The 27,396-nt window shown below is 52.4% G+C and overlaps 1 protein-coding gene across 1 annotated transcript in view; it reads left to right on the forward strand.

Annotated features, from left to right (window-relative positions):
• The window catches only part of LOC140395604 (dynein axonemal heavy chain 17-like), an 896,966-nt gene that overhangs the window by 140,378 nt on the left and 729,192 nt on the right, over positions 1 to 27,396 (forward strand). Inside the window, exon 13 of the mRNA XM_072483576.1 lies at positions 16,997 to 17,192. Coding sequence (XP_072339677.1) covers positions 16,997 to 17,192 — 196 coding nt within the window. The remainder of the gene's footprint in view (positions 1 to 16,996; positions 17,193 to 27,396) is intronic.

Raw genomic sequence — 27,396 nt, forward strand, 5'->3', positions numbered from 1 at the left:
GCAGCAAGGGGCCTGCAGAAGGATTTGGACAAGCTAGGAGAGTGGGCAGTGAAGTGGCAAATGAAATACAATGTGGGAAAGTGTGACGTTATGCACTTTGGAAGGAGGGATTTAGCATATACTATTTTCTAAATGGGAATAGTTCGAGGTGGGGTGGAACACAGGGTCTCGCTGTATGCCGCCGACTTACTTTTATATGTGAGGGATTCGGAAGAGCCAATAGATAACATTATGGGAGTCCTGAACGTTTGGGGGCTTTTTCTGGTTACAAGATAAATATAGGAAAGAATGAATACTTTGTGGTTTGGGTTGATAAAGGAGGGGGGGCGGGGGGGGGGGGGGGGGGGGTTTGGGAGAGTGCCGTTCCGGCTAGCTGGAAGTAATTTTCGATATTTGGGTGTCCAGATAGCAAGGGGCTGCGGAAAACTCCATAGGTTGAATTATACAACTCTGGTGGCAAAGGTGTGCTGAGTGCAATCGGTTAAAATGAACATCCTACTAAGATTTTTATTCTTATTCCAGTGCCTTCTGATATTCTTACCCAAGGTTTTTTTCAGAGAGATTGACTGTTTGGTGACTGGGTTTATTTGGGCAGGTAAGACCCCAAGGATCAGGAGGATGTTGCTCCAGAGGGAGAGACAGTTAGGGGTTTGGTCATGCCACACTTTCAATACTAATATTGGGCAGCTAATGCTGAAAAGGTGCTAGAATGGTTTGGAGATTCGAATGAGCTTTGGGTTCAGGTGGAAGCAGAGTCTGTGAGGGAAGCAAGCCGTGCGGCGCCGGTATCAGCTCCGTTACGAGCAGTACCAAACTACTTGTAGTAGTAGCCACATAAAAAATTTGGAGACAGGGCTGCAGGTAGTGCAGTGGTTAGCACTGCTGGCTCACAGTGCTGAGGTCCCAGGTTCGATCCCGGCTCTGGGTCACTGTCCGTGTAGAGTTTGCACATTCTCCCCGTGTTTGCGTGGGTTTCACTCCCAAAACCCAAAGATGTGCAGGGTAGATGGATTGGCAACACTAAATTGGCCCTTAATTGGAAAATGAATTGGGTATTCTAAATTAAAAAAAAAAAAAATTTGGAGACAACTCTGCCATCATTTTAACTTGCGGGCCGCTTCTAGGCTGACCCCTACCTGTGTGAATCAGTTATTCGAACCTACTAGGTTGGATGTGAAATTTATGGAATGAAAGGATAAAGGTTTCGAGAAAGTGGGAGACTTATTTTTGGAAAGTTGGTTCACTAGTTTAGGGGAACTGAAAGAAAAATATGGGCTCACAGATGCTGATGGATTCAGGTATCTCCAGGTACGCAGCTGGGTCAAAAAGTCATTTTCCGCCTTTCCGCTGAGACAGCCTTCTGACCTGCTCAAGAGGATCTTATCCTGTTCTGGTTCGGAGGTGGCCAGCGCGTCGTGTATCTACCAGTGGATGATGGGGGAGGAGACGGGCTCTGTTGAAGATGTGAAGGCAAAGTGGACAAAGAAGCTGGGTCCGCTCTAGGAGGAGTTGGTTTGGAGTGAGGCGTTGAGGAGAGGAGATTTGGAGTAAGGCGTTGAGGAGGGTGAACTCGACCTCATCCTGTGGGACACTGAGTCTCATCCAGCTGAAAGTGGTGTTTCGAGCAAACCTTACAAATGCTAGAATGAGTCTATTTTTTGAAGGGGTGGGTGATAGATGTGATCAATGTTCGGCATATCATGCGTATAGGTTATGGTCATGCTCAAAGCCGGCAAACTTCTGGAAATCCTATTTTGAGATTATGTTGGCAAACCTGAACATTGGGTTGGAGCTTTGCTCATTGGGTGCCATGTTTGGAATTTTGGTTGTGCCGGAACTCCAGATGGGGGTGGGGCAGATGTCTTGGCCTTTACCCCACTGGTGGCAATGAGCCAGATCCTCATGGGCTGGAGGTCTCCGCCTTGGTCTCTGGCGTCCGTGCTGGTGTCATTAGCCAGGTCCTCAGTGGGTACGCTTTATCCCCCAAGTGCCAGCCGCCCACCCCGTACCAGCCTCCCCCGACAGGCGCTGGAATGTGGCGACTAGCGGCTTTTCACAGTCACTTCATTGAAGCCTACTTGTGACAATAAGCGATTTTCATTTCATTTCATTTCATCCTGGGGTGATCCTTGAAGAGGCTGGGGATGTCTGACTGCCCCAGGATGTAGATGCCGTGCAAACTCTCTGGGAAGCGTGCACACACGTGCATGATCTTCATGTGGTGGTCACACACGAGCTGTATATTTAGGGACGAACACCTTCCTGTTAATGTAGGGCACTCCCAGATGGCCCGTTGAGCGCAAGGCTATATGCATGCAGTCGATCGTCCCCTGGACCTGGGGCATTCCGGCGATGGCAGAGATCCCTCTGCACGGGCATTTGGTGGGCTTGGTCCATGTCAAAGTTTATATAGTTCTCTGCCAGGGCAAACAGGGCATCTGTGACCTGTCAGATGCACCTGTGGGCTGTGAGATGCCACACAGCTCCCCGCTCGAGCCCTGGAATGATCCGAGGTGTAAATGTTCAGGGCTGCAGTGACCTTGACGGCCACGGAGAGCGGGGGTCCTCGTCCTCCATGTGGTGCCAAGTCCACAAGTACACGACACAAGTGCTGCACCGTCTCCTTGTTGAGGCAGAGCTTCCTGCGACACGTCTGTCATTTGTTCAAAGGACCAGGGACGCCTGTACACTTGGGCCATCACGGGGCTCCCTCTCTAGGTCCCTCCCTGGCCTGATGGGCAGCCAGGTCCTCAGGCTGTGGTGCAGGTCCATGCACGTGGGCCACCCCTTTGAGACTCTGCAGACGCTGCTGCTCCTATCGGCTCTAGTGTCTGGCCGCACGGCCTACCAGCAAAACGACTGGGGCCTGTCCATAGCATTTAATATCTGTAAGGAATTGGGAGACAGTATTAGACTGACAAAGAACGGTGGCTCCTACTCCGAGACCTTCCATTCCCACATTGATCTCGCCCCTCCCCCACACCCGGAAGACCCAGCCCAAGCACTCCTGGCCGTACTGGGCTCCCCTTAACGGATCCCACACCCTGTACCCCAGACACCCACACATAACTTCACCTGGACCAGGCGCTCGTCCCCTCCCCGTTGCACCCACCCACCATTTGGCTGTGGATCTGTCCTCAGGTCTGTGCCCTTCCCCTGGGTGTTCAGATGTTGGCTGCCGCGTCCATGGTGTTGTCTTCCGCAGTGTTGAGGCAGTGCCTAGGCATCATGGTCTGATTGGGATGCTCGGCAAATACTCCCACATGCTACATGGCCCGACCCACCCACGGCAATCCACTTGGTTTGTGTGAAGTGCTCACTTAACCACGATTGCCAATTCTCTATTAGCACGGCCAGAGGCCTCGGCAGTCGGTGGGTGTTATGTGTGGTCGGTGGGGCAGACAGGCAGATGCTAGGGTTGCCACCTCTGGACTCAGAACCACTTCCACACCCAACACCTCAGATATCCGTGAACAAAAGCAAATTATTGCGCATGCTGGAATCTGAAACGAATGAGAAAATGCTGGAACATCTCAGCAGGTCTGGCAGCATCTGTACGGAGAGAAAGGAGCTAACGTTTCGAGTCCGATGTCAAAGCTGCGATATCCGGGAACCCCTGTTAGAACTCCCTCAATCTTAGACAGACTCAGAACATGTGGATGTGATTCGCGGGTCCCTTGCATGCTGCCCACACCAGTCCTCTATCCCCACAAAGAACCTATTCATCCATGCCACCGTCAGATGAGCCCTATGCACCACCTTAAACTGGGTTACGCTTAAACTTGCACCTGATGAGGACACTGTAATGATATGTATAATCTACGAGAGTAAAGGGTTAACAAGATGATGTTCATGTATATCAACACTAGATGGCATCACTGAGTAGTGTGATAAAAGGCTGCATCTCTAGGCATTCTGGGAGAAGCTGTTGGAGAAAGATAGTGTGAAGTTGAGTTAGAGTGTAGGTTATAAATTAGAGATAATGAAATGAAAATCGCTTATTGTCACAAGTAGGCTTCAAATGAAGTTACTGTGAAAAGCCCCTAATCGCCACATTCCGGCGCCTGTTCGGGGAGGCTGGTATGGAAATTGAACCGTGCTGCTGGCCTGCCTTAGTCTGCTTTCAAATTCAGCGATTTAGCCTTGTGCTAAACCAGCTATGACTATCATAGATTCAGGACTATTATCTTGTTTTTTTTTTTATTAAATATTTTATTGAAAATTTTTGGTCAACCAACACAGTACATTGTGCATCCTTTACACAATATTATAACAACACAAATAACAATGACCTATTTTATAAACAAAAATGAATAAATAATAAATAACAAAAATGAAAACTAGCCCTAATTGGCAACTGCCTTGTCACAAGTAACACTCTCCAAAAATATAATTTAACAGTCCAATATATAATTATCTGTAGCAACGACCTATACATACTATACAGTATATATTAACAACCCTGAGAGTCCTTCTGGTTCCTCCTCCCCCCCGGGCTACTAGGGACGCAAAGGCCAAAACATCGGCCTCTCTCGCCTCCTGCACTCCCGGCTCTTGTGCAACCCCAAATATAGCCAACCCCCAGCTTGGTTCGACCTGGACTCCTACTACTTTTGAAAGCACCTTTGTCACCCCCATCCAAAACCCCTGTAGTGCCGGGCATGACCAAAACATATGGGTATGATTCGCTGGGCTTCTCGAGCACCTCGCACACCTACCCTCCACCCCAAAAAATTTACTGAGCCGTGCTCCAGTCATATGTGCCCTGTGTAATACCTTAAACTGAATCAGGCTTAGCCTGGCACACGAGGACGACGAGTTTACCCTGCTTAGGGCATCTGCCCACAGCCCCTCCTCGATCTCCTCCCCCAGCTCTTCTTCCCATTTCCCTTTTAGTTCATCTACCATAGTCTCCCCTTCGTCCCTCATTTCCCTATATATATCTGACACCTTACCATCCCCCACCCATGTCTTTGAGATCACTCTGTCCTGCACCTCTTGTGTCGGGAGCTGCGGGAATTCCCTCACCTGTTGCCTCGCAAAAGCCCTCAGTTGCATATACCTGAATGCATTCCCTTGGGGCAACCCATATTTCTCGGTCAGCGCTCCCAGACTCGCGAACTTCCCATCCACAAACAGATCTTTCAGTTGCGTTATTCCTGCTCTTTGCCACATTCCATATCCCCCATCCATTCCCCCCGGGGCAAACCTATGGTTGTTTCTTATCGGGGACCCCCCCAAGGCTCCAGTCTTTCCCCTATGCCGTCTCCATTGTCCCCAAATCTTCAGTGTAGCCACCACCACCGGGCTTGTGGTGTAGTTCCTCGGTGAGAACGGCAATGGGGCTGTCACCATAGCCTGTAGGCTAGTCCCCCTACAGGACGCCCTCTCTAATCTCTTCCACGCCGCTCCCTCCTCCTCTCCCATCCACTTACTCACCATTGAAATATTAGCGGCCCAATAATACTCACTTAGGCTCGGTAGTGCCAGCCCCCCCCTATCCCTGCTACGCTGTAAGAATCCCTTCCTCACTCTCGGGGTCTTCCCGGCCCACACAAAACCCATGATGCTCTTTTCAATCCTTTTAAAAAAAGCCTTCGTGATCACCACCGGGAGGCACTGAAACACAAAGAGGAATCTCGGGAGGACCACCATCTTAACCGCCTGCACCCTCCCTGCCATTGACAGGGATACCATATCCCATCTCTTGAAATCCTCCTCCATCTGTTCCACCAACCGCGTTAAATTTAACCTATGCAATGTGCCCCAATTCTTAGCTATCTGGATCCCCAGGTAACGAAAGTCCCTTGTTACCTTCCTCAACGGTAGGTCCTCTATTTCTCTACTCTGCTCCCCTGGATGCACCACAAACAACTCACTTTTCCCCATGTTCAATTTATACCCTGAAAAATCCCCAAACTCCCCAAGTATCCGCATTATTTCTGGCATCCCCTCCGCCGGGTCCGCCACGTATAGTAGCAAATCGTCCGCATACAAAGATACCCGGTGCTCTTCTCCTCCCCTAAGTACTCCCCTCCACTTCTTGGAACCCCTCAACGCTATCGCCAGGGGCTCAATCGCCAGTGCAAACAATAATGGGGACAGAGGGCATCCCTGCCTTGTCCCTCTATGGAGCCGAAAATATGCAGATCCCCGTCCATTCGTGACCACGCTCGCCACTGGGGCCCTATACAACAGCTGCACCCATCTAACATCCCCCTCTCCAAAACCAAATCTCCTCAACACCTCCCACAAATAATCCCACTCCACTCTATCAAATGCTTTCTCGGCATCCATCGCCACTACTATCTCTGTTTCTCCCTCTGGTGGGGCCATCATCATCACCCCTAACAACCTCCGTATATTCGTGTTCAGCTGTCTCCCCTTCACAAACCCAGTTTGGTCCTCGTGGACCACCCCCGGGACACATTCCTCTATTCTCATTGCCATTACCTTGGCCAGAACCTTGGCATCTACATTTAGGAGGGAAATAGGTCTATAGGACCCGCATTGTAGCGGGTCCTTTTCCTTCTTTAAGAGAAGCGATATCGTTGCTTCAGACATAGTCGGGGGCAGTTGTCCCCTTTCCTTTGCCTCATTAAAGGTCCTCGTCAATACCGGGGCGAGCAAGTCCACATATTTTCTATAGAATTCGACTGGGAATCCATCCGGTCCGGGGCCTTTCCCGCCTGCATGCTCCTAATTCCTTTCACCACTTCTTCTACCTCGATCTGTGCTCCCAGTCCCACCCTTTCCTGCTCTTCCACCTTGGGAAATTCCAGCCGATCCAAGAAGCCCATCATTCTCTCCCTCCCATCCGGGGGTTGAGCTTCATATAATTTTTTATAAAATGTCTTGAACACTCCATTCACTCTCTCCGCTCCCCGCTCCATCACTCCTTCCTCATCCCTCACTCCCCCTATTTCCCTCGCTGCTCCCCTTTTCCTCAATTGGTGTGCCAGCAACCTGCTCGCCTTCTCCCCATATTCGTACTGTACACCCTGTGCCTTCCTCCATTGTGCCTCTGCAGTGCCTGTAGTCAGCAAGTCAAATTCTACATGTAGCCTTTGCCTTTCCCTGTACAGTCCCTCCTCCGGTGCTTCCGCATATTGTCTGTCCACCCTCAAAAGTTCTTGCAGCAACCGCTCCCGTTCCTTACTCTCCTGCTTCCCTTTATGTGCCCTTATTGATATCAGCTCCCCTCTAACCACCGCCTTCAACGCCTCCCAGACCACTCCCACCTGGACCTCCCCATTATCATTGAGTTCCAAGTACTTTTCAATGCACCCCCTCACCCTTAGACACACCCCCTCATCTGCTATTAGTCCCATGTCCATTCTCCAGGGTGGGCGCCCTCCTGTTTCCTCCCCTATCTCCAAGTCCACCCAGTGTGGAGCGTGATCCGATATGGCTATAGCCGTATACTCCGTTCCCCTCACCTTCGGGATCAATGCCCTACCCAGCACAAAAAAGTCTATTCGCGAGTAGACTTTATGGACATAGGAGAAAAACGAGAACTCCTTACTCTTAGGTCTGCTAAATCTCCACGGGTCTACACCTCCCATCTGCTCCATAAAATCTTTAAGTACCTTGGCTGCTGCCGGCCTCCTTCCAGCCCTGATTCCAACACCGTATTAAAATCTCCCCCCATTATCAGCTTTCCCATCTCTAGGTCCGGAATGCGTCCTAGCATCCGCCTCATAAAATTGGTATCATCCCAGTTCGGGGCATATACGTTTACCAAAACCACCGTCTCCCCCTGTAGTTTGCCACTCACCATCACGTATCTGCCCCCGTTATCCGCCACTATAGTCTTTGCCTCGAACATTACCCGCTTCCCCACTAATATAGCCACCCCCCTGTTTTTCGCATCTAGCCCCGAATGGAACACCTGCCCCACCCATCCTTTGCGTAGCCTAACCTGGTCTATCAGTTTCAGGTGCGTTTCCTGTAACATAACCACATCTGCCTTAAGTTTTTAAGGTGTGCGAGTACCCGTGCCCTCTTTATCGGCCCGTTCAGCCCTCTCACGTTCCACGTGATCAGCCGAGTTGGGGGGCTTCCTACCCACCCCCCTTGTCGATTAGCCATCACCTTTTTCCAGCTCCTCACCCGGTTCCCACGCAGCTGTATCTCCCCCAGGCGGTGCCCCCCCGCCCATCCTCTCCCATACCAGCTCCCCCCTCTCCCCAGCAGCAGCAACCCAGTAATTCCCCCCTCCCACCCCCCCCCCCCGCTAGATCCCCCGCTAGCGTAATTACTCCCCCCATGTTGCTCCCAGAAGTCAGCAAACTCTGGCTGACCTCGGCTTCCCCCCGTGACCTCGGCTCGCACCGTGCGACGCCCCTCCTTCCTGCTTCTCTATTCCCGCCATGATTATCATAGCGCGGGAACCAAGCCCGCGCTTCTCCCTTGGCCCCGCCCCCAATGGCCAACGCCCCATCTCCTCCACCTCCCCTCCTCCCCCATCACCACCTATGGGAGAGAGAAAAGTTACCACATCGCAGGATTAGTACATAAAACCCCTCTTTGCCCCCCACATTCGCCCCACCACTTTGTTCGAACGTTCTTTTTAATAACCCGCTCATTCCAGTTTTTCTTCCACAATAAAAGTCCACGCTTCATCCGCCGTCTCAAAGTATTGGTGCCTCCCTCGATATGTGACACACAGTCTTGCCGGTTGCAGCATTCCAAATTTTATCTTCTTTTTATGAAGCACCGCCTTGGCCCGATTAAAGCTCGCCCTCCTTCTCGCCACCTCCGCACTCCAGTCTTGATAAACGCGGATCACCGCGTTCTCCCATTTACTGCTCCGAGTTTTCTTCGCCCATCTAAGGACCATTTCTCTATCCTTAAAACGGAGGAATCTCACCACTATGGCTCTGGGAATTTCTCCTGCTCTCGGTCCTCGCGCCATCACTCGGTATGCTCCCTCCACCTCCAACGGACCCGCCGGGGGCCTCCGCTCCCATTAACGAGTGCAGCATCGTGCTCACATATGCCCCGACGTCCGCTCCCTCCACACCTTCAGGAAGACCAAGAATCCTCAGGTTGTTCCTCCTTGCGTTGTTTTCCAGTGCCTCCAACCTTTCCACACATCGTTTCTGATGTGCCTCCTGCGTCTCCGTCTTCACCACCAGGCCCTGTCTATCGTCCTCATTCTCGGCTGCCTTTGCCTTCACGACCCGAAGCTCCCGCTCCTGGGTCTTTTGTTCCTCCTTTAGCCCTTCGATCGCCTGTAGTATCGGGGCCAACAGCTCTTTCTTCATTTCTTTTTTGATCTCTTCCACACAGCATTTCAAGAACTCTTGTTGTTCAGGGCCCCATGTTAAACTGCCACCTTCCGACGCCATCTTGGTTTTTGCTTGCCTTCCTTGCCGCTGTTCTAAAGGATCCACTGCAATCTGGCCACTCTCTCCTCCTTTTTCCATCCGTATCCAGGGGGGATTCCCTTCTGGTTTACCGCACAGTGTTTTTAGCCGTCAAAATTGCCGTTGGGGCTCCTATCAAGAGCCCAAAAGTCCGTTTCACAGGGAGCTGCCGAAACGTGCGACTCAGCTGGTCATCGCCGCACCCGGAAGTCAGTGCTATTATCTTGTTAATTATTACTCAGTAGAGTGTGCAAACCAATTTAAGAAGTGTAAAATAAATTAGTTTTGATTTAAACATAGAGCTTTATATTCTTTGTCATACTACGACTTTGGCTATCTTGGAGAACAATACAAGGAACATAACATGCTACCAGTAGTGGACAGTCATAACAGACACGTTCACACGCCGCAAGGCCCCTGCCCAAATCTTGGCCCCCACCTCCCTCCCCTGTTCCTCCTCCCATTTACACTTAATATCCCCCAACAGGACTCCCTCCCACTTAATCAAATCCTTATATATATAACACATTCCCCTCCCCCATTTCATCCTTCGAAAGCACCTTGTCCTGCAACCATAGGAGTGGCAGCCCTGGAAAGATCGGCACCACTTTCCCCACAAAGGCCCAAGACTGCAGGTACATACAGCCATTCTCCTTGGGCAACTCATACACTTCCTCCAGGTCCTCCAGCCCCGCAAATGTGCCCTCTATAAACAAGTCCACAAAGCGCTCAATCCCCGCCTGCTGCTACCCCCTAAACCTCACATCCAGCCCTGCTGGGCAAATGTATGACTATCACAGATCGACGCCCACATCGAGGCACGTCCCAGACCCAAATGCTGCCTCCACTACCCCCACCACGACTGGGCTCACGGAGTATCTGGCCAGCGAGAGCGCTAAAGGCAGAAACAACAAAGCCCTCAAACATGTTCCCCTACACGATGCTGCCTCCACCCGCCCACACACCGAGCCCGCCGTCACGGCCCATTTCCTCATTTCCTCACCATGGCAATGTTCGCCGCCCAGTAATAATCTATCATATTCGGAAAGGCCAGCCACAACCCCCTCCCCACAACCCCCCCCCCCCCCCCGCCCATTCGCCCGTGTTCCAGAAATGCCCGCCCCAACTGCGGGCTCTTCCCAGCCCACACAAACCCAGAGATCAGACCAAAGAAATCTTCCTAAAAAATGACTTGGGGACAAAGATTAGGAGGTTCTGAAACACAAACAAAAACCTCTACAGCACTGTCATTTTCAAGCACCTGCCCTGCAGTGACAGCACATCCCACCTCTTGAAATCCGCCTTCACCTGCTCCACCAGCCAAGCTAAGTTCAGTTTATGCAACGGCGCCTAACTCCGCACCACCAGGATACCCAAATACCTGAAAGGCCCCTTCTCCCATCAACTCACTAGCATACGCGCCACATACACAGCAGCCTGTGCACCTTCACTGTGTTCAGGCATCCCAACAATCCTCACATTTTGCCTCCTGGAGTGATTCTCCAGATCTCCACCTTCTCCCTCAGCCTCTTTTGGTTTCCCTGCATCACTCTGACTCCGCCACCAATGAGGCCACTGCTCCTCGTGCTCCCCCACCACCTCTTCCAATTTCTGAATCGCCTGGCCCTGGGACTCCAGTCTCTGCTCAACTCGCTCAATCCCAGATCTCAGTGGCTCCACCTCCTTGGCCAGGTCTTCCAGGGCCTCTTTCCTCTGCAGCTGGAACTTACGATTCAAGAATTCCACCAGCTGCTCTGTCGACCACTGGCCGACAGTGTGCCACCCTTACTCACCGCCATCTTTACCTGTGGCGCACCACAAAGTCTCCCCTGCTCCAACTGTGCTTTCTCGCGGGGCTCCTCGTCTGCGGATCAATGTACCAGCCACACCAGAGGAGTATTATCTTCCCAGTGCACTCTTGCACCTTTTGTCCACAAATACTACACGCTGAGGGCAGGAAAAGACCAGAAAAATCCATCTTGAGCAGGAGCCATCAAATGTGCGGCCACTCACTCCATGGCCGCCATCGGAAGTTTGTACTATGTGAATACATAAACATTGTGTTATCCAGAACCCTGCCAATGGGAGTTATCTACGAAGAAGAATTGGTCATGTCTGTATTTGACTATATTGTCTCATCACTAAGAAGCTGATAACAATTGTTGCCTGTCAGTCCCACTCGCTGCTAAAAACTGTCAAATTCACTGCAGTTGTCGGTAATTATCCGTGATCTACCTTCGCTCCGCAGTTTGCAGCTTGAGCACCAATGGAATATGTGGATACCAGGGTTTGGTTCCACTGAGATTGGGCTGTGTGTGAGGGCCTGTAGAGCTGTGGCTCCTGGACGGAGAATGGCAGTGATACGTGGAACAAGTAACACATTGATGGACAGATCATTTCTACAATAAGGTTCTGGACATGATAACACATTCTCAGGCTTACCCTCCGTTTCTGTTGAACCTGTGAAGGGTGAGACTGTGTGTTTGTTTTTTTTTGTTTTTTAAAATATATTTTATTCAACATTTTTTGGCCAAACAAAACAATACAAAGGTTTTCCTTTTTACAACAATAAAACAGTATAAATAACAGTGGCCGTTTTAACAAATAAATAAAATATAAACTAAATGGCAACTGCCATATCAAAAATAATAACTCTCCAAAAATAAAATCAAACAATCCAACATACATAACCTAGTACAAATATCTATACACAAACACCCCTGAGGTCCCGCCCGCCCCCCCCCCGTTTTGCTGCTGTTACCTTCCCATTTCCGTTATCGTTCTGTGAGGTAGTCAATGAATGGTTGCCACCGCCTGGTGAACCCTTGAGCCGAACCCCTTAGTGCGAACTTTATCCATTCTAGTTTTATAAACCCTGCCATGTCATTTATCCAGGTCTCCACGCCCGGGGGTTTGGCTTCCTTCCACAAGAGCAATATCCTTCGCCGGGCTACTAGGGACGCAAAGGCCAAGACATCAGCCTCTTTCACCTCCTGCACTCCCGTCTCTTCTGCAACCCCAATATTGCTAACCCCCAGCCTGGCTCGACCCGGACCCCCACCACCTTCGAAATCACCTTTGCCACCCCCACCCAGAACCCCTGCAGTGCCGGACATGACCAAAACATGTGGGTGTGGTTTGCTGGGCTTCTCGAGCATCTCCCACACCTATCCTCTACCCTGAAAAATTTACTGAGCTTTGCTCCGGTCATATGCGCCCTGTGTAAAACCTTGAATTGTATCAGGCTTAGCCTGGCGCACGAGGACGCCGAGTTTACCCTACGTAGGGCATCAGCCCACAGCCCCTCCTCAATCTCTTCCCCCAGCTCTTCTTCCCATTTCCCCTTCAGCTCATCCACCATGATCTCCCCCTCGTCCCTCATTTCCCTGTATATATCCGACACCCTGCCACCCCCCACCCATGTCCCTGAGATCACTCTATCTTGAATCTCCTGCATCGGGAGCTGCGGGAAGTCCCTCACCTGCTGCCTCGCAAAAGCCCTCAGTTGCATGTATCGAAATTCATTCCCTTGGGGCAACCCATATTTTTCCGTCAGCGCTCCCAGACTCGCAAACGTCCCGTCTACGAACAGATCTCTCAGTTGCACAACCCCAGCTCTCTGCCATGCTCCAAATCCCCCATCCATTCTCCCCGGGACAAACCTATGGTTATTTCTTATCGGGGACCGCACCGAGGCTCCCGTCCTTCCCCTATGTCGTCTCCACTGCCCCCAAATTTTTAGTGTTGCCACCACCACTGGACTTGTGGTGTATTGCTTCGGGGAGAACGGCAACGGCGCCGTCACCATTGCTTTTAGGCTGGTTCCCTTGCAGGACGCCATCTCCAATCTCTTCCACGCCGCTCCCTCCCCTTCTCCCATCCACTTACACACCATTGAGATATTGGCGGCCCAGTAGTATTCACTTAGGCTCGGTAGTGCCAGCCCCCCCCTATCCCTGCTACGCTGCAAGAACCCCCTCTTCACTCTCGGGGTCTTCCCGGGCCACACAAAACTCATGACACTTTTCTCAATTCTCTTGAAAAAAGCCTTCGTGACCATCACCGGAAGGCACTGAAACACAAAGAGGAATCTCGGGAGGACTACCATTTTGACCGCCTGCACCCTACCCACCAGTGACAGGGGCACCATGTCCCATCTCTTAAAATCCTCCTCCATCTGTTCCACCAATCTTGTTAAATTAAGCCTATGTAAGGTTCCCCAACTCCTGGCTATCTGAATCCCTAAGTACCGGAAATCTCTTGTTACCTTCCTCAGCGGTAAGTCATCTATTCCCCTGCTCTGCTCCCCCGGATGCACCACAAACAACTCACTCTTACCCATATTCAATTTGTACCCCGAAAATTCCCCAAACTCCCTGAGTGTCTGCATTATCTCAGGCATCCCCTCCACTGGGTCTGCAACATACAGCAACAAATCATCTGCATACAAGGATACCCGGTGTTCCTCTCCTCCCCTGAGTACTCCCTGGAGCCCCTCAGTGCTATGGCCAGGGGCTCAATCGCCAATGCAAACAGTAACGGAGACAGGGGACACCCCTGCCTCGTCCCTCTATGAAGACGGAAGTAATCAGAACTCTGTCTGTTCGTGATCACGCTCGCCACCGGGGCCCTATACAGCAGCTGTACCCATCCGATATACCCTTCTCCAAAACCAAATCTCCTCAGCCCCTCCCACAGATAATCCCACTCCACTCTGTCGAATGCTTTCTCGGCGTCCATCGCCACCACTATCTCCGCCTCCCCCTCTGGTGGGGGCATCATCATTACCCGTATCAACCTCCGTATGTTCGTGTTCAGCTGTCTCCCCTTAACGAACCCAGTTTGATCCTCGTGGACTACCCCCGGGACACAATCCTCTATCCTCGTCGCCATCACCTTGGCCAGGAGCTTAGCATCTATATTGAAAAGGGAAATGGGCCTGTAGGACCCACACTGCAGCGGGTCTTTTTCCTTCTTCAAAAGGAGCGATATCGTTGCCTCCGACATAGTCGGGGGCAGCTGCCCCCTTTCCCTAGCCTCATTAAAGGTTCTCGTCAAAAGCGGGGCCAGTAGGTCCATATACTTCCTATAACATTCCACCGGGAATCCGTCCGGTCCCGGGGCCTTCCGCGTCTGCATGCTCCCAATCCTTTTTACCACCTCCTCCATCTCAATCTGTGCTCCCAGTCCCGCCCTCTCCTGCTCATTCACCTTAGGGAATTCCAGCTGATCCAAGAAACACATCATTCCCTCCTTCCCTTCCGGGGGCTGAGCCTTATATAACCTCTCATAAAATGCCTTGAACACCCCGTTCACTCTCTCCGCTCCCCGTTCCATCTCTCCCTCCTCATCTCTCACCCCACCTATCTCCCTCGCTGCTCCCCTCTTCCTCAATTGGTGGGCCAGTAGCCGACTCGCCTTCTCTCCATACTCATACTGTACACCCTGTGTCCTCCTCCACTGTGCCTCTGCCTTACCCGTGGTCAGCAAGTCAAATTCCACATGTAGCCTTTGTCTTTCCCTGTACAGTCCCTCCTCCGGTGCCTCCGCATATTGCCTTCCACCCTCAAAAGTTCTTTCAGCAATCGCTCCCTTTCTTTACCCTCTTGCTTCCCTTTATGTGCCCTTATGGATATCAGTTCCCCTCTAACCACCACCTTCAACGCCTCCCAGACCACTCCCACCTGAACCTCTCCATTGTCATTAAGCTCCAAGTACCTTTCGATGCACCCCCTCACCCTTAAACATACCCCCTCATCCGCCAATAAGCCCATATCCATTCTCCAGAGTGGGTGCTGTTCTTTTTCCTCTCCTACCTCCAGGTCTACCCAATGTGGAGCGTGGTCCGAAATAGCTATGGCCGTATATTCCGTCCCTGTCACCTTCGGAATCAGTGCCCTTCCCAAGACAAAAAAGTCTATCTGTGAGTATACTTTGTGAACATGGGAGAAAAATTAGAACTCCTTACTCCTAGGCCTACTAAATCTCCAGGGGTCTACCCCTCCCATCTGCTCCATGAAGTCCTTGAGCACCCTGGCCGTTGCCGGCCTCCTCCCGGTCCTGGACCTCGAACAGTCCAGCTCTGGATCAAGCACCGTATTGAAGTCTCCCCCCATTATCAACTTTCCCGCCTCCAGGTCCGGGATTCGTCCCAACATACGCCTCATAAAATTTGCATCATCCCAGTTTGGGGCGTATACGTTCACTAGAACCACCGCTTCCCCTTGCAATCTGCCACTCACCGTCACATATCTACCCCAACTATCCGCCACTATAGTCTTTGCCTCAAACAGTACCCGTTTCTCCACTAAGATAGCCACCCCCCTGTTCTTCGCATCTAACCCCGAATGAAACACCTGCCCCACCCACCCTTTACGTAGTCTGACCTGGTCTATCAGTTTCAGATGCGTCTCCTGCAACATAACCACATCTGCCTTTAATTTCTTTAGGTGTGCGAGTACCCGTGCCCTTTTAATCAGCCCGTTCAGCCCTCTCACGTTCCACGTGATCAGCCGGGTTGGGGGGCTCTTTACCCCCGCCCCCCTTGTCGACTAGCCATCCCCTTTTTTAACCCAGCTCCTCACCCGGTTCCCACGTACCCGTGTATCCCCCCGACAGCGCCCTCCCGCCTCGACCACCCCATCCCATAACAGCTCCCCCTTCTCCTTAGCAGCAGCGACCAGTTAACCCCCCCCTTCCCCCCCTCCGCTAGATCCCCATCTAGCGTAGTTGCACCCCCATGTTGCTCCCAGAAGTCAGCGAACTCTGGCTGACCTCAGCTTCCCCCCTTGTCCTCGGCCCCCACTGTGCGAGGCCCCCTCCTTCCTGCGTCCCGTTCCCGCCATAATTACCATAGCGCGGGAACAAAGCCCGCGTTTCCCACTCGGCCCCGCCCCTAATGGCCGGCGCCCACAGTTCCTCATACTCCACCCCCCCCCCCCCCCCCCCCCAACATGGGGAAGAGAGAAAAGTTACAGGATCGCAAAATTAACAAATTGAAAAATCATCCCCCCCCCTTTTCCTCGCCCCACATAATCACCCCACCACTTTGTCCCAAAAGTTCTTTCTCTCGCCAGACTATTCCAGCTTCTCGTCTACAATGAATGTCCACGCCTCTTCTGCCGTCTCAAAGTAGTGGTGCTTCCCTTGGTGTGTGACCCACAATCTCGCCGGTTGCAACATTCCAAACGGGATCTTTTTGTGAAGCACCGCCTTAGCCCGATTAAAACTTGCCCTCCTTCTCGCCACCTCCGCACTCCAATCCTGGTATACGCGGATCACCGCGTTCTCCCACCTACAGCTCCGAGTTTTCTTCGCCCATCTGAGGACCGTCTCTCTGTCTTTGTAGCGGAGAAACCTCACCACTATAGCTCGAGGTATTTCTCCAGCCTTCGGTCTTCGCGCCAAAACTCGATAAGCTCCCTCCACCTCCAAAGGGCCCGTCGGGGCCTCCGATCCCATTAGCGAGTGAAGCATCGTGCTCACATATGTCCCGACGTCCGCCCCTTTTACCGAAAAACACAAACTTTGTACGTGCGTTTAAAATGAGACTGAAAACGGTTAAGTGTACCTTTAGTTGTTCCCAAATTCACATTTTCCATTAATTTTCTTTTCCTTTGGAGCAGTTATATATCAGACGATGATGGCAAACTTGTTTCAAATAAATACATGGAGATGAAATCACTACTTCAGAAATTCTCAGAGCAAGTGTACGCAGAGTGGGCTGTGAAAGTGGACGAAGACTGCCGATTTAACTTAAATCAACCTCTTATAGTTCGTAATCCAAGCACAAACCTCATCAGCGTCAGCTTTAGCAAAAAGGTTAGAACCTGACTTTAAAATGTTATTTTACATAAAATGTAAAATTCTTGTGTGAAAATTATAAATTCAAAAATGATGCCATAATCCAAACATTTTTTAAATTGTATTTATAATGATGTCTTAATGCCTGCTGTCAAAGTTTGTTATTAATAGAACAAGAAAAATCAGATGAATGCTTTGAGGGTGAAACCCAAATCTTCCAGTGTCTAGATCGTTGTAGATTGGATGTGATTTGAGAGATGTGGGGCGGGATTCTCCGACCCACCCGGCTGGTCGAAGAATCGGCAGGGGGCGACGTAAATCACCCAGGAGCTGGAGCAGGAGCGTGCCGGGGAGGCGGCGGAGGCTGCCCCAGAGGAGAGTGCCGCAGGGAGGCAGGTGGCAGCCGCCCAGGCTGGAGGGCCGCCCGCACGATAGGACGAGGAGGAGGAGGAGGAGGTGGTGGTGCCACGGCGATGGAGACGCCCGATGAGGCCCCGTGTGTACCGGCCCCGCTCATTGTACCAGGACCTCACAGACCGGGCATGCAGGAGGAGACTCCGGATGAGCCGTGAAACCGTGGCACACATCTGCCACCTGATGGCACACCTGGCACCGCGTGGCACTGGGGGAGGACACCTCTCCCGTGGCCGTCAAAGTTACGGTGGCCCTGAACTTCTATGCCATGGGATCATTCCAGGCGCCAAGTGGGGACCTGTCCGGCATCTCGCAGGCATTGGTGCACCGATGCATTCGTGCAGTATCAAACGCCCTGTATGCCATTGCGGACTGCTACATCCAGTTCCCTGTGCACTGGGCCAGCCAGGATGCCCGGGCAGCAGGCTTCGCTGCGGCGGCCAGGCTGCTCATGGTCCAGGGGCGATCGATGGGATGCGCTTCGCCGTGCGGCCACCTGCGGATAACAGGGCCGTGTTTACAAATAGGAAGGAGACGTATTTCATGAACATTCAGATGGTCTGCGACCATCGCATGATGATCCTGTACATCTGCGCCCGGTAGCCGGGCAGTGTACATGACTCATTCGTATTGGCGCAATCTTTCATCCCCACCATGTTCGAGGGACGCCCCCCCCCTCCCCGGCTGAGGGGCTGGTTGCTGGGCGACAGGGGTTACCCGTTGCGGTTGTGGCTGATGGCGCCTCTACGGAGGCCACAGACTGAGGCGGAGAACCGCTACAACGATGCCCATGCAGCGACCAGGGGTGTGATAGAGAGGTGCTTTGGGCTGCTAAAGATGTGCCTCAGGTACCTGGACGCTCTGGAGGGGCCCTCCAGTACCCATCAGATAGGGTCGGCAGCATCGTTGTGGTCTGCTGCATCCTGCACAACATGGCCTAGCAGAGGGGCGATGTGCTGCAGGCAGAAGAGGGGGAAGGGGAGGAGCAGCAAGACGAGGTGCAGACCTCCCCAGATGAGGCGGATGGGGGCAATGGTCAGGACAGATGGGCTGGACGTGGACGGGAGGCTTCCCACCGTTACCGGCTGGGCCAGCGGGCACGGGGCAGGCTGATAGCCGCCTGGTTCACGGACTAGGGGGGGGGCGTGGGAATCGCTGAGTATGGGCACAGACTGCACACTACGGCACCAGCCTACCACCCTCACCCCACCCACCCAACACCAACCACCCTCACCCCGCCCACCCAACACCAACCACCCGTACCCCACCCGCATATACACCACCCCTCCATTGCTCATCCACCTGCGGCACAACGGGCCGGGCTCACACGGTCGCCGGTGGAAGCGTGTCTATTGCAGGCCATGGAGGATGATGACACCCCGCCCTGCGATGAGCTCTGGGCTCTACATCGTTGGACAATGTCAGACCCATGGCCACAGTTCCATCCTCCACCCGGACCGTCCCTGCATGAGGCCGTGACACTGCAACGCACGGTCCCGTCGTCTGCCCGGGCGGATGGCGAGGGTGACTTGGGTGGAGGGGGGGGCACACTCACCTGAGGCCGATGTTCTATCACCCCTGACAGACCCACTGACGCTCACCTCACACAACACCCCCGCACGCATCGGACAGAGCACAAAGGCAGCTTCTGTAGGTGTGAAAGTGATTTTAATAACAAACAGTTCATACACATGCCCTTGCCCCAGAACTAATCTGTGCCCTGCACATGTGCCAACTTACTCAGTGTCTAATTTCTTGGCCTTACGGGCCCTATGACTACGTCTAGGTGCTTCCCAAGACAGTTCAGCAGAACTGGAGGTGGACTCCTGTGATTCCTGCCCTGTGACTAGGGACCCCTTTGGCGGCCGTTTTCTGGTGCGGCCCAGCCTAGATGGGCCAGGCTGCGGCTCGGACAATTGGGATGGCGAGCTGCCAGCCTGTCATGCCCGTTGCCCACCAGATGCACCTGGGACGGAAGGGTGAGGAGTCCGAGGTGTCGCGGTGTTCCGGGACCTCCCCTACCGGGGAAATCGGAACAGGCCCCAGCACCTCCTCCTCCCTCGGGGTGCCCGATGGCCCCGGGCCTCTACATGGGTCGGGGATGCGCACGGACCGAGCACCCGACGCCCCCCCCGATATCTGGCGCTGCCAGTCCTGGAGGCCCGCCCTGGTATCAACAAGGGTCTGCAAGTTTGCAGCCATGGAGCTCAGGGAGTTGGCCAATCCTGTCTGTCTGGGCTACACTGGCCAGCACCTGGGCAATGGCGCTGGTGCCCTCAGCGATGGCCTGCAGAGACTGGCCCATTGCCTGCTGAGACTGGGCCACGGCATTGAGCGCCTGTGAGAGGGCAGCCATGTCCTGGGCCACGAAAGCCGCATACCTTGCATACTGCGACCCATGTCTGACACCGTTGCACTCATTGCCTCCACCGCGGACACCACCCATGTGGTGTCAGCCTGGGTGTCATGCATGACCAGCACCACTACCTGCTCCTGCACGCGGGTGGACTCCTCCACCTTCATCTGCAGCTGCCGCAAGCCGGCCGTCACCCCCTTCGGTCGTCCCTTGGTCCGTGCCTGCATTTGGTCTATGGGTGGGTGTGGTAACTCCAGGAACCCGAGACCCGTCTGGGCGGCAGATGGATGCCTGCGCCAGGCTGCCCTCCGACGCCCGGCCCCTTGGCTGCTTCTGCCTTCACCTGCTGTACTGGGACGGCTGTGTTGTGCACACCAGTTAGTGTCCCAGATGCCTCATCGCTAAAGTGTCCAGCCGAGGTGAGTGTCTCTGCAATCGTGGAGGGTGTAGGAGATAGCAGTGGCGTAATGGCGTGCTCCTCATCCGACCCGAAGTCCTGGGTCCCCTGGAGTGGCGATTCCTGTCCATCCGTCCCCTGTGTGTCGGTGTCGTGTGCGTCAGTGTCCTGGGCGTCGGTGTCCTGTGTGTTAAGGTCCTGGGTGTTAGGGTCCTGTGTGTTAGGGTCCTGTGTGTTAAGGTCCCTGTGTGTAGGTGTCTTGTGTGTTGGTGTCCTGTGTGTCAGTGTCCTGTGCGTCAGTGTCCTGGGCGTCAGTGTCCTGTGCGTCAGTGTCCTGGGTCGGTTGCGATGGGGGCCTGTTGCTGTGGTTGCCTTCCTTGTCGCTGGGTGTGGCCCGCCGGCGTCGCTGCACTCACACTAGACGTGGGCGGCGTCCGCCTGGTGCTCCGGGTCTGTCCCTGGCTCGTTACCGCCCAGGAACGTCCTGGGGGCGGCGTCCGCCTGATGGGTCGGGTCTGTCCCCCCTTCCCCCATATCCCCCTTCCCCCTATCCCCCCTTCCCCATATCCCCCTTCCCCCTTATCCTCCTTCCTCCATATCCCCCCTTACCCCATATCCCCCCTTTTCCCATATCCCCCATCACCCATATCCCCGATATCCCCCCTTCCCCCATACCCCCTTCCCCCATATCCCACCTTTCCCCATATCCTCCCTTCCCCCATATCCCCCCTTCCACCATAGCCCCCTTCCCCCATCCCCCATATCTCCCTACCCCCATATCCCCCTTCCCCCATATCACCCTTCCCCCATATCCCCCCATATGCTTTGCCGTTTCCTGCTGAACTTGCATGCTAAATGTTGTGATTCATGCACAAGGACCGCCAAATACTTCTGTGCTGCAGTTTTCTGCTGTCTCTCCATTTAAATAATATTCAGCTCCTTTAATCTTCCTACCAAAGTGCATATCTTCACATTTTCCTACATTATATTCCATCTGCCAGGTTTCTGGCCACTCGCCTAACCTGTCTATGTCCCTTTGAACTTTGTGTCACCGTCAGCATTTGCCTTCCCATCTATTTTGGTGTAATCCGCAAATTTGGCAATAGTGCATTCACTTCCCTCATCCAAGTCATTAAAGTATATTATGAATAATTGTGGCCCAGTATGGATTCCTGAGGCACTCCACTAGTTACAGGTTGCCATCCTGAAAAAGCTCATCTTATCCCAACTCTGTCTTCTATCAGTTAGCCAATCCTCTATCTATGTTAATGTATTACCCCCTACACCATTATCTCATTAACTAGCCTTTTGTGTGTTACCTTTTCAAACGCCTTTTGGCAATCCAAGTATATTACATCTACAGGTTCCCCTTCATCTATCCTGCTCGTTCCCATCTCAAAGATTTCTAATAAAATTGTCTGGCATGATATTTCCTTCATGAAGCCATGCTGACTTTGCTTTATTATATTATGCCTTTCTAAATTCTCTGCTGTTACATCCTTTACAATGGACTGTAACATTTTCTCAATGACAGGTTCAGCTAACTGGCATGTAGTTATTTGCTTTTGTCCCCCACCTTTTTGGAATAAAGCTGTTGCATTAGCAGTTTTTTAATCCTCAGGGAATTTTCCAGAATATAAGGATTATTGAAAGATTACGACCAGTACATCTACCATCTCTGTAGCTACTTCCTTTAGTATCCTGGGATGCAACCCATCAAATCCAGGGGACCCATCGGTCTTTAGCCCCATTAGTTTCCCAGTACTTTTCCCCCAGTGATTGTTGTTGTATTTATTTCCCCCCTTTTGCATCTTTATTATGTATTTTTGGAATGTTGTTAGTGTCTTCCATCGTGAAGACTGACGCAAAGTATTTGTTCAACTCCTCTGTCATTTCCTGGTTCCTGATTATTATTTCCCCTGTCTCATTCTCTAAGGGGCCTATGTTAACTTTGGCCTCTCACTTCCTTTTTAAATATTTAAAGAACTTTTGCTGTCCATTTTTATATTACTTGCTAGTTTACCCTCATAGTTTATATCCTGCCTCTTTATTATTTTTTGGTCACCTTATGTTGATTTTTAAAACTTTTCCAATCATCCGGTTTACCACTAATCGTTGCTACATTATATGTTCTTTTCTTTCAGTATATTCACTTCCTTGGTCAACCATGATTGATTTATCCCCTTCCGAGAATCCTTCATCCTCAGTGATATATTTTTGTTGTGAGTCATGAGCTATTTTTAGAATCATCTACCATTGGTGATCAACTGTCTGTAGCGCACAATGACTTACGAGAGAGACGAGTAGAGATGAAGTCGATGAGGCTTTATTGAGCGAGACTTGTCCCCAGCAGTTCAGCAACAGAATGGAGCGGCGGGGTAAAAGCTCAGGTTCTTATACTCCGCCTTCAGGGCGGAGCCAGGAGTCAACAGCCAACCAGGACCCGGGATCTGTCAGCCAATAGCCTCACGGCTTCACAGTCCCACATGACCCCTAATACATACTACCACATTCACCCCTTGTTAAAAATGAACCCGGCGGGGTGGTGGTTCGCATGGTGGTAGGGGTTTACAAGGCTGGTCCTGGGAGGAAAATTTCGGGCATGTCATTACAGTTTTCGCCCTACACTGGGCTATGTACAAGGTTTGTGAAACTATTTACAATATTAGTAAGAGAAAAAAAAATTTTGTTACAGTCCAACAACATTCTTGGTGTCACGCCGATGCCACGAGCGGGCGGTCTGGTCTTCCTCGTCGATCGCCTCAGCCCCGGTGATGGTGCAGGTGCTTGTTCCGGCGTTGTCGTCTCCGGGAGCGTTTCGGTGTTTGTTCCTGTTTCACTCCTGGGCGGACACGGGAGGAGGACCGATCCTCCCGGGAAGGGGGTGGTCGCGGGGTGCGCCGGTGGCAGGGAGGGGATGATCAGTGTCGGGGGGGTGTGTGTGTTGCCGGCGGGCGCCAGGTCTCGCAGGGAGACTGTGTCCTGTCGGCCGTCGGGGTACGCCCCGTAGGCGTACTGCGGGTTCGCGTGGAGGAGGTGAACCCTCTCGACCAACGGGTCCGACTTGTGCGCCCGCACATGTTTCCGGAGCAAGATGGGTCCTGGGGCCGCCAGCCAGGTCGGCAGCGACGTTCCGGAGGAGGACTTCCTGGGGAAGACAAGGTGGCGCTCATGGGTCGCTTGGTTAGTGGTGGTACACAGCAGCGGCCGGATGGAGTGGAGAGCGTCCGGGAGGACCTCCTGCCACCGGGAAACTGGGAGATCCCTGGACCGTAGTGCCAGTAGGACGGTCTTCCAGACCGTGCCGTTCTCCCTCTCTACTTGCCCGTTCCCCCGGGGGTTGTAGCTGGTCGTCCTGCTCGAGGCTGTGCCCTTGCTGAGCAGGAACTGGCGCAGCTCGTCACTCATGAAGGAGGACCCCCTGTCGCTATGGATATATGCGGGGCAACCGAACTGTGTGAATATGGTGCCAAGGGCTTTAATGACTGTGGCCGCTGTCATGTCGGGGCAGGGGATGGCGAAGGGGAAACGGGAGTACTCGTCCACCACGTTCGGGAAGTATGTGTTGCGGTCGGTGGAGGGGAGGGGCCCTTTGAAATCCAGACTGAGGCGTTCAAAGGGGCGGGAAGCCTTGATCAGGTGCGCTCTATCCGGCCTGAAAAAGTGCGGTTTGCACTCCGCGCAGATGTGGCAGTTCCTGGTGACTGCACGGACCTCCTCCACAGAGTAGGGGAGGTTGCGGGACTTTATAAAATGGTAGAACCGAGTGACCCCCGGGTGGCAGAGGTCCTCGTGGAGGGTTTGGAGACGGTCTATTTGTGCGTTGGCACATGTGCCGTGGGATAGGGCATCGGACGGCTCGTTCAGCTTTCCGGGGCGGTACAAGATCTTGTAGTTTTTTTTTAATAAATATTTTATTGAAAATTTTTGGTCAACCAACACAGTACATTGTGCATCCTTTACACAATATTATAACAACACAAATAACAATGACCTATTTTATAAACAAAAAATGAATAAATAATAAATAACAAAAATGAAAACTAACCCTAATTGGCAACTGCCTTATCACAAGTAACACTCTCCAAAAATATAATTTAACAATCCAATATATAATTATCTGTCGCAACGACCTATACATATTATACAGTATATATTAACAACCCTGAGAGTCCTTCTGGTTCATCCTCCTCCCCCCCCCCCCATCCTGGGCTGCTGCTGCTGCCTTCTTTTTTCCATTCCATCTATCTTTCTGCGAGGTATTCGACGAACGGTTGCCACCGCCTGGTGAACCCTTGAGCCGACCCCCTTAGAACGAACTTAATCCGCTCTAGCTTTATAAACCCTGCCATGTCATTGATCCAGGTCTCCACCCCCGGGGGCTTGGCTTCTTTCCACATTAACAATATCCTGCGCCGGGCTACTAGGGACGCAAAGGCCAAAACATCGGCCTCTCTCGCCTCCTGCACTCCCGGCTCTTGTGCAACCCCAAATATAGCCAACCCCCAGCTTGGTTCGACCTGGACCCCCACTACTTTTGAAAGCACCTTTGTCACCCCCATCCAAAACCCCTGTAGTGCCGGGCATGACCAAAACATATGGGTATGATTCGCTGGGCTTCTCGAGCACCTCGCACACCTATCCTCCACCCCAAAAAATTTACTGAGCCGTGCTCCAGTCATATGCGCCCTGTGTAATACCTTAAACTGAATCAGGCTTAGCCTGGCACACGAGGACGACGAGTTTACCCTGCTTAGGGCATCTGCCCACAGCCCCTCCTCGATCGCATCCCCCAGCTCTTCTTCCCATTTCCCTTTTAGTTCATCTACCATAGTCTCCCCTTCGTCCCTCATTTCCCTATATATATCTGACACCTTACCATCCCCCACCCATGTCTTTGAGATCACTCTGTCCTGCACCTCTCGTGTCGGGAGCTGCGGGAATTCCCTCACCTGTTGCCTCGCAAAAGCCCTCAGTTGCATATACCTGAATGCATTCCCTTGGGGCAACCCATATTTCTCGGTCAGCGCTCCCAGACTCGCGAACTTCCCATCCACAAACAGATCTTTCAGTTGCGTTATTCCTGCTCTTTGCCACATTCCATATCCCCCATCCATTCCCCCCGGGGCAAACCTATGGTTGTTTCTTATCGGGGACCCCCCCAAGGCTCCAGTCTTTCCCCTATGCCGTCTCCACTGTCCCCAAATCTTCAGTGTAGCCACCACCACTGGGCTTGTGGTGTAGTTCCTCGGTGAGAACGGCAATGGGGCTGTCACCATAGCCTGTAGGCTAGTCCCCCTACAGGACGCCCTCTCTAATCTCTTCCACGCCGCTCCCTCCTCCTCTCCCATCCACTTACTCACCATTGAAATATTAGCGGCCCAATAATACTCACTTAGGCTCGGTAGTGACAGCCCCCCCCCTATCCCTGCTACGCTGTAAGAATCCCTTCCTCACTCTCGGGGTCTTCCCGGCCCACACAAAACCCATGATGCTCTTTTCAATCCTTTTTAAAAAAAGCCTTCGTGATCACCACCGGGAGGCACTGAAACACAAAGAGGAATCTCGGGAGGACCACCATCTTAACTGCCTGCACCCTCCCTGCCAGTGACAGGGATACCATATCCCATCTCTTGAAATCCTCCTCCATTTGTTCCACCAACCGCGTTAAATTTAACCTCTGCAATGTACCCCAATTCTTGGCTATCTGGATCCCCAGGTAACGAAAGTCCCTTGTTACCTTCCTCAACGGTAGGTCCTCTATTTCTCTACTCTGCTCCCCTGGATGCACCACAAACAACTCACTTTTCCCCATGTTCAATTTATACCCTGAAAAATCCCCAAACTCCCCAAGTATCCGCATTATTTCTGGCATCCCCTCCGCCGGGTCTGCCACGTATAGTAGCAAATCGTCCGCATACAAAGATACCCGGTGTTCTTCTCCTCCTCTAAGTACTCCCCTCCACTTCTTGGAACCCATCAACGTTATCGCCAGGGGCTCAATCGCCAGTGCAAACAATAATGGGGACAGAGGGCATCCCTGCCTTGTCCCTCTATGGAGCCGAAAATATGCAGATCCCCGCCCATTCATGACCACGCTCGCCATCGGGGCCCGATACAACAGCTGCACCCATCTAACATACCCCTCTCCAAAACCAAATCTCCTCAACACCTCCCACAAATAATCCCACTCCACTCTATCAAATGCTTTCTCGGCATCCATCGCCACTACTATCTCCGGTTCCCCCTCTGGTGGGGCCATTATCATTACCCCTAACAGCCTCCGTATATTCGTGTTCAGCTGTCTCCCCTTCACAAACCCAGTTTGGTCCTCGTGGACCACCCCCGGGACACATTCCTCTATTCTCATTGCCATTACCTTGGCCAGGATCTTGGCATCTACATTTAGGAGGGAAATAGGTCTATAGGACCCGCATTGTAGCGGGTCCTTTTCCTTCTTTAAGAGAAGCGATATCGTTGCTTCAGACATAGTCGGGGGCAGTTGTCCCCTTTCCTTTGCCTCATTAAAGGTCCTCGTCAATACCGGGGCGAGCAAGTCCACATATTTTCTATAGAATTCGACTGGGAATCCATCCGGTCCCGGGGCCTTTCCCGCCTGCATGCTCCTAATTCCTTTCACCACTTCTTCTACCTCGATCTGTGCTCCCAGTCCCACCCTTTCCTTCTCTTCCACCTTGGGAAATTCCAGCCGATCCAAGAAGCCCATCATTCTCTCCCTCCCATCCGGGGGTTGAGCTTCATATAATTTTTTATAAAATGTCTTGAACACTCCATTCACTCTCTCCGCTCCCCGCTCCATCACTCCTTCCTCATCCCTCACTCCCCCTATTTCCCTCGCTGCTCCCCTTTTCCTCAATTGGTGTGCCAGCAACCTGCTCGCCTTCTCCCCATATTCGTACTGTACACCCTGTGCCTTCCTCCATTGTGCCTCTGCAGTGCCCGTAGTCAGCAAGTCAAATTCTACATGTAGCCTTTGCCTTTCCCTGTACAGTCCCTCCTCCGGTGCTTCCACATATCGTCTGTCCACCCTCAAA

This window comes from Scyliorhinus torazame, chromosome 18 (assembly GCF_047496885.1).
Source record: "Scyliorhinus torazame isolate Kashiwa2021f chromosome 18, sScyTor2.1, whole genome shotgun sequence".
In the NCBI taxonomy this organism is placed as follows: Eukaryota; Metazoa; Chordata; class Chondrichthyes; order Carcharhiniformes; family Scyliorhinidae; genus Scyliorhinus; species Scyliorhinus torazame.